General features: G+C 59.9%; 1 protein-coding gene across 1 annotated transcript in view; it reads right to left on the bottom strand.

The window, feature by feature from the left end:
- GRAP (GRB2-related adaptor protein) overlaps positions 1–7,040 on the bottom strand; it is a 27,043-nt gene extending 20,003 nt beyond the window's left edge. Inside the window, exons 1-2 of the mRNA XM_006779297.2 lie at positions 6,824–7,040; positions 693–790 (exon numbers count right to left, since the gene is read on the bottom strand). Coding sequence (XP_006779360.1) covers positions 693–790; positions 6,824–6,901 — 176 coding nt within the window. The 5' untranslated portion in view covers positions 6,902–7,040. The remainder of the gene's footprint in view (positions 1–692; positions 791–6,823) is intronic.
- Positions 7,041–7,852: the final 812 nt, after the last annotated feature.

Raw genomic sequence — 7,852 nt, 5'->3', positions numbered from 1 at the left:
GAGACCTCCCCAGCCCACAGCCACGCTCCTGCCTGTCCTCCCTTGGCCCGCGGATGCCTGGGCAGCTTGCCCTTGGCCCGCGCTGGGGTCTCCCTGTCTCTCCCCTCAGGCTCTCCCTTTACTGACAGGAAGATTGGCCCTGGGGTCAGCCGGGGGCTGCAGCTGGAGGGGCTGGCCCAGCGTGTGAAGCTGGAGGCCCCATCGGCTTTGGAAATAACTCAGAGACAGAGGAAGAGGAAACACTCTGGGCTGCTCGGCCCCAGCAGCTCAGCATGTCTCCACGCCGTCCAGGCGAGGCCCTGGGCCGCGGCTAGTGCTGGGCGGAGGGCTGAGTGAGCAGCTGGACTTCCCAGAGTCTCGGCCACTGAGGCCTGTTCTGGGCTGGGCCCTGCTCCCGCCATGCTCAGGCCGCGGCTTTGGATGGCGCCTGCTGGGAGCCTGACCAGGAGCTCCCTGGGCCAGCAGGTCCCAGGCCCTGGGGTACCTGGGCCTCACATAAGCCCCCTTCGGCCCTGATCCAGGTTCTGCTTGGCCAATGTCCACTCTCTCTCCCGTGTGCCCCAAATGGGCACGCCCGCCGCCCTCCCCTGCTGCCCTCCCTCCCACCTCACAGGGCTGGGCCTGGGGGGACATTCGGCTGCAGCGGGTGGGGGGTGCCTTGAAGCTGCAGGGCTGGGGCGATGGCCACTCACGGGTGGGGCTTGACTCGGATGTAGTTCTTGGGAATGAACCCCTCGGCGCCCCGGAGCTCAGCCTTGTACCAGTTCTGGTCGTCCTCCATGTTCAGGATCTGCAGGAGGAGAGACACTCAGCCGGCGAGGCCCCCGCTCAGCGCCTGGCGTCACCCGTTAGCCCTGGGCATTCCACAGGGGCCTGCCACTCGGGGTCAGGCCTGGCTCCTCAGTTCTGTGCTCCCAGCCCTGGCCAGCCTGTCCCCAGGAGGGCACTGCGTCCCTGGAGGGGCTGCGGCTGGGCTCATGCGCTGGCACCCAGACCCCGGCAGCCTGGGCTCCTGGGCTGGGACCCGAGCGCCAGGTCCCAGAGCATTCACGTCCAGCACTAAGCCCAGGGGCAGGTCAGAGACCTGGGGGGGGGGTGGGGTCAGGGAGCCCCAGCCGGGGCCGAGCGCATGGTGGCCCCTCAAGTTGTCTGCACTTGCACCGCTCTCACAGCCTGCTTCGGGGGTGACCACTCAGCAGGAGGCGGTGGCATGCAGGCCCTGGGAGCAGGGAAAGGAGACCCCTGGGCTGGGTGAGGCTGCGGCCTGGCCGGCTCTGGTCAGGGGCTCCTCACCCACAGCACGAGGCCCCTGCACCCCGCAGGTGGCTGAGAGGAACCGAAACAGCCGAGTTGGTGGGAGTCGCTGCGGGTGAGCAGTCAGGCGGCTGTGGGACCCGCAGGCCAGGCCTGCAGAGCCCCGCATGAAGCGTGGGGCTCCTCCCCCCTTCTCTGGGCAAGCTCTCCATGCATCACCCTGATTTTCATACAGCCCTCTGAGGTCAGCATCACCAAAGGCTACCACACTGCACAGATGGGGAAACAGCCCCCGAGAGGGGAGTGAGCCAGGCCGCAGCAGGGAGAGGGTGAGGGGCGAGGGTGAGGGACGAGGCAGGGCCCACAGTGGCAGGACTCCGGGCCGGGGGGCTGGCTCAGCTGGTTTAAGGGAGACCCTGCTCGCCAGGTTTTACTCTCACTCTACCTCCCACTTTGTCTCGGACCCGAGCCTGGGAGGCGTCTCTCCTTAGTCCTGCAGCAGGCCCTGTGTTGCTGGGTCCAGTGGGGACATCGCTGAAAGGAAATACTGGGTAGAGAGCAGTAAGTGCACTGCCAGAGCAGAGGCTGGGCAGGCTGCCTGGGGCAGCCACTCAGATAAGCATTGTCCAAGAGAAGCTGAGATGGCCTTCCCGGGGCCCAGCCCCAAGCCTGACCCAGCAGGCGGGCACCTCGCCTGCCCAGGCGCTCTGAGTCCTTCCTTCCTGCCCTGTAGCCGGGGCAGGGGCAGCAGCCCAGGGACAGACGGAAGCAGGTGGCTGACTCAGGAAAACTTTTGCTGAAAACAAAACAAAACAAAACAATTCTTCCAATTTATTAGAAAATTAAAGCCAGATTCCAGGAAGATGCCCTGGAGCCCGGGGCTCTGGCCCGCTGCCTGCCCGCCTCTCCCCGCCGCCCGTTTCATCACCTGGAGGGTGGGATGGCTGTGGCCTGCACTGAACGTGTCCATGTCTTGTGAACTCAAAGCCCCGCGGACGTGTGAATGTAATATATTTCATCCAGTCGCTATCTTGTTTTACTTTCCTATTATCTTCGTTCTGAGGACCCAGAATGTTCTGGTTGTTTACAGTAGCTGAATCCTTCCTGTTGCTGCGGTTCAAAAGCCCTAGACCTCAGAGACGTGGGGATTCCTGCCAGGCGAGCTGGCCTCCCCCGAGCCTCCCACAGGGCCTCTCCCAGGGTGCGGGCCACTCCTGTGCCCGGCACCTGCTACCTGCCTGGGCTGGGTTCTCACCACCTCGCTCCCCTCATGCTCTCCCTTTACGGACAGAGAGACTGCTATCTGCTCATCTGCTATTTACTGAGCACCTACTGTGTGCCAGGCACCGTGCTAAGCTCTAGCAATACAGCAGGGAACAAGGAGCTCGCATTCTGGTGGGTAAAGGCAATAATAAGAAAGGAAGGCGAGCGTGGGTGAGGGTGGCGGTGGGGGAGGGGGAGGAGGTTGAGGGCCGGGGAGGGGGAGGAGGTGGTGGACCGGGACTTGACTTGGGCTGGTGAACACACAGTACAGGTGATGTGCTGTGGAGCTGTGACCTGAAACTTGCGTGATTTTGTTAAACAGTGCCACCCCAGTAAAGTCAATAAAAAGGAAAACATGTTTTAAAAGGAAGGAAACGAGTCAAAGAGGTAAGAAGGTAGCAGTAGGTGGTCTGGGAACAACAGGGTGGCACAGCTGGAGGCGCCTGGCTGGGGGCAGGGAGGCTTGCAACAGGGTCAGACGGGGTGGCCGAGAAACACCTCCCTGAGACCCAGATTACAGGACCCGGACACGGAAAGATGTGGGCGACAGTGTGCAGGGCAGAGGGAGCAGCCAGCCGGTGCAAAGGCCCTGAGGTGGGTGGATATTCGATGAATAGGGAGCAACTGAGACGGTTCTGAGGGTTTGGGCCTGTGGCTGCGGGGAATGGCTGTGGGCAGCAGGCAGGGTTGCCGGTATTGGGTCCCAGGTGCCCTGGCCTTTCCCGTGGAAATGCCAAGGAGCCCTAGGCTCCTCCAGTCTGGGCCTCGGAGACCAGGTTATCCTTGGAGATATGGGGTGCAGCCACACCCACGCCCTCCTCCAGCGAGGAGCAGCAGGCACTGTGCCCCCAGAAATGCCCGCCCCTCAAGGAGGGTCTTCGCTCCGGGAGAGTGTTCGAGGCCCTTTGTCCCGGCGGGCAGCCTGCCACCGAGCTTTTCTCCAAGACCAGGGCTCAGATTTGCTCACTGGCTCCCGGCGGCTGGGGGCAGACGGTGGGCGCTGCTGTGCAGGCCTGGTCCACGCGGCGCTCCGGAAGCCGGTGGGATGGGTGAAAGGGCCAGGTTCCGGGCCAGCACCCACCCAGTGCTGCTCGCTGCTGTGAAAGGACCACCAGGCTCACCCCTGGGCTGCCCAGGAGAGGACGCGGGGCAGTCACATTGTTATAGTCACAGAAAGCGGCCCGACTCCTGCGAGGTGGGCAAGGCACCTCAGGAGAAAATTAAAGGAGCTCCAAACATCTCAGGAGTCAAGATAAATAGTGTATTAAAGACAATACGTTATAAAAATAAGAATGAATGTACAAACTCTGGGTATGATCTCAGTTAATAATAACGTATCAATATTGGTTTTTAGAGACAGAGTAAGAGACATGTGGATGTGAGAGACACACCGATCGGGTGCCTCCCGCACTCACCCCGTACCTGCCCTTGCCTGGACCTGAACCCGGGACCCTTCAGGGCCCCTCTGTTATTTTTAAAACATTGCCGAGGACGCCCCTCATGAGTATAGCTCACACTCACAGAAACCCAACCCTCAGTCCTGCCTCCTGCCTGCCGCCACACTCACTGGGCCTCCTCGCTCACTGTCTTCAGCCACAGACCTGCCTTTCAACTCTTCGAACATGTGCACAGGGTCCTGCCTCCCGGCCTGGCACTGGGTGCTCTCCAGCCAGAGCCCTGGCTGCTTGCATGACTGCCTCCTGCTCATCCTTCAGGTCCCACTCAGGGGCCACCTCTCACAGCGTGGTCGCTGTGCATCCCCTCTCCCTGTGTCCACTCCTCAACCCACTAGAACCTCCGGGCCCAGCGGCCTCTGGACTGGCAGGTTCAGGAGGGCAAGGGCTCTGCCGTGCTTGTTGCTGGGCCTCCACACTTAGAGCAACGCCTGGAACGGAGCAGGTGCTCGGTAGCTCAACACAGAGCACACTGCTTGTTGCCAGAGGCAGCGGGTGGGGATGGGGGAGTGGGGGAAAGGGTCAAAGGTACACATTCCAGTTTAAGATAAACACGTGATCGGACGTAATGTGCAGCACGGAGATACAGCTAATATCACTGTGTTGCATGTTTGAAAGCTGCTAGGAGAGTAGATCTTAAAAGTCCTCAAGAGGAAAAACGTGTTACTGGTGAGGCGATGAACCTTACCTGCCTAGCTCATCATGGCGATGTTTCATATACAGACGTTCATCAAGTCACATGCTGCACAGCTTAAACAACCACAACCTTATAGCCAATTATAGCTCAACTAGAGGCTCGGTGCATGAAATTCATGCACTGGTTATGGGGGGGGGGTTCCCCTCAGCCCGGCCTGCACCCTCTTGCAGTCCGGGATCCCTCGCTCCTTACTGCCCACCTGCTCACTGCTCCTTAGTGTTGCCGCAGAGGCAGGAGAGGCTCCCGCCACCACCACTGTGCTCACCAGCCGTGAGCCCCGCTTCAGACTGAGCAGCACTCCCCCTGTGGGAGCGCACTGACCACCAGGGGCAGCTCCTGTGTTGAGCGTCTGCTCCCTGGTGGTCAGTGTGCGCCATAGTGACTGGTCGTTCTGGTCGTTCCACCGTAAGGGTCGCCTAGGCTTTTATTATACAGATAAAACCAGGACAAAACAGCTCAACAAGTGTTTGGCGAGTGAATGAAGGGGAAGGTGGCCCCTGCCTTCATTCCTCCACCGTTGACCATTTTTTGAGCTTGAAAGGCCTCTTCCTCAGCATCCATCCATGGGGGTGGGGGTGGGGGGCAAGTCCCACTGGAAGGCACCCCAGTGTCTGCTAACACTTAGTCCTTCTTCCCTCCCTCCCTTCCGTCCTCCTTCCTTCTGTCCCTCCCTTCCATTCGTCCTCCTTCCTCCCTTCGACGTTTCCCTCGTCTTGCTGAAGCCTGCTGTGTGTGTGCCAGGCCCTGTTCTAGGCCCTAATCCTGCCCCCATGAGCTCACTCCGGCCTCAGCAGCCAGTCCCTCTAAGAGAAGCAAATACACCAGGAATTGGCTAACACTTTAGCAAAGGTTAGTGGGAAATGACTAATCTTGGGGTAGGAAAGGTGGGCACAGGAACCTGGGGGGCGGGGCAGTGGGGAAGTCACAGTCTTTACAGTGGCCGTGGGGACGCCTGCTCCACCCTCTCTACTGCTGGTCTTTCACCTTGAGCCCCATTCCTCTTTCCTCACATCTAGGGTTGGGGGGGGGGCAAGCAGCCTCGCCGTGCCCCTCACAGGCGGGGCCTCGACAGCCTTGAGCTCATCCTGCCTTCGCCCCCATCGGGCCACACGCCCTGGGCCTCCAGCCAGCCATGCCGGTGTACCGGGGAGCCCGCATCCTGGCATAGGGAGGGGCTGTGGGTCCTCAAGGGACGTGGTTCCTTCTGCGAAGCATCAACCTCCCACCAGTCCTTGAGCCTCAGGGACAGACAGTTTCTAGAGTCAAAGGACACACGTTCAAATTGGACCTCATTCTGAGCAAGTCCTGTCACCACCCTGAGCCTCAGCTTCGTCAGCGGGGAGGGGGCGCCCAGCCACCCATATGGGCAGCTGAGGTGGGACACCGGCACACTGCTGAGCGGGGATGGCGACAGCAGGGTGGCCCAGGGTGGCCCAGGGTGTGCTGGAAGCTCTGGGCCAAGAGTAGGCCCAGGGCTCGGAGGGCGGGACATCTAGTCAAATGCTATTGCTGTGGGGGGTTAAGGATAGGGTTAGGGTTAGGGGGGGGCTCAGGCCCGGAGGGGCGTGGCTTCCTCAGCTCGTGGCCCTCGGTGCCTGACTCCTGGTGCGGCCACTCCTGAGCCCAGGCCCTGAGCAGTCTGAGGAACCAAGACATTTCCAGATAGAGACCCCACAGACCCCCTGCCGGCTGCCCTGGAAGGCGGCCGTTCCTTACAAAGGCCCAGACCAGAAGCAGTGGTAGGACGCCCCCCTTTTCTCCTGCCGCTGGGAGCTGGTCTTCACACTGAAATCACAGCTCTTCACCCCGCAGGCAGCGTGCACCCATTACTCCCCTAGGACTTCCTCCGCCCCCCCTTCGCTCCCTTCCCCACCCCATGCGCCTCTCGTTTTGGCAACTGTCTTCTCAAATTCTTCCCTGGGAACCCCCTGCCAGACACCATGCCAATGTCTCCTTGGACCTCACCGTGGCCCCACAGGAGGGGTCATCACAACCTCCCACTTCCTAGATGCCTTGTCCCGGCACCTGGAGAAGCTGGGCCTGGACCCCAAAGACTGGATGGACTCTTTTTTGGGGGGCGGGGACTGTCCTGGGACCCTGGTTCTTAGCCTCCCTGTCCCATGTGGGCCCATTCGGCCAGTTCTGACCACCCTACCTTGAGCGTGTCCCCCTTGTTAAAGGCCAGTTCGTCGCTCTCTGTGGCCTGGAAACTGTACAGGGCCACGGACTCCATCCTGCGGCCCCGTCCCAGCAGCTGGGCTGCGAGCGAGAGAGCGGCTTCCTGCTTCCTCGGCAGGCAGGACTGTCTTCCTTTGTTTTGAGGGCGGGTTTGTTCTTTTGAAGCTGAGGCTGAAACTCCCCTGACAGGGAGAAACAGGAAGCAGAGCTGTGTCACCCAGGAGGGGTGGGACCCCAGGCACAGGCACGGCCCCCGGGGAGTCTCTGGGCGGCCCTGGGGGTGGGTCTCCCTCCTTGTACCTAGCTCTCAGAGGATAAAACTGAGGTCTCCAGCGGAGAATGCTGCACGCCACCTGCCAGCTCAGGCAAGTGCCCTGTGGTGCCAACCACTCCCCGGTTTCGCCAACCTGTCTGCCGAGTTTCCTGAATGCCAGTGCCTGCATGATGCTCCCGTGTCCACTGCATCCACCCAGGCTCGTTTCCTGGCTTTCGAGGCCCTTCCAGACCCCAACCGCACCCCACGGCCACATCACAACTCTCCACACTCTGTTACTCACCTTCCCTCTATTTTTAAATATATATATATTTTTATTGATTTCAGAGAGAAGAAGGGAGAGGGAAAGACAGACACATCAATGATGGGTCAAGCCCACAACCACAGGCACTGCCCTGCCCTGACCCGGAATTGAACTGTGACCTCCAGGTTGATGCTCAACCACCGGGCACACCGGCCAGGCACTTTGAATAATGATAAAGGCAGTGTTTACTAAAATACATTGCATTTTCAAAATTGAGCTACCAGCTGCTAAAGTGTGTATACATTTTGGAGGATACCCTGTATAATAGACAGAATGAGTTTTTCTATAAAATGAGTATATTTATATTAATTGAGCAGACACCTGTATATATAATGTGTGTGTGTTAATTGAGTGGACACCTGTATATACATGAGTGTGTGTGTATATATTCTCCCCCTCCCACCGCCCCTCTGGCTTTGTCTGCAGAG

This window comes from Myotis davidii, unplaced genomic scaffold (assembly GCF_000327345.1).
Source record: "Myotis davidii unplaced genomic scaffold, ASM32734v1 scaffold129, whole genome shotgun sequence".
Taxonomy (NCBI): domain Eukaryota; kingdom Metazoa; phylum Chordata; class Mammalia; order Chiroptera; family Vespertilionidae; genus Myotis; species Myotis davidii.
This window is presented reverse-complemented; position numbering and strand designations above follow the sequence as displayed.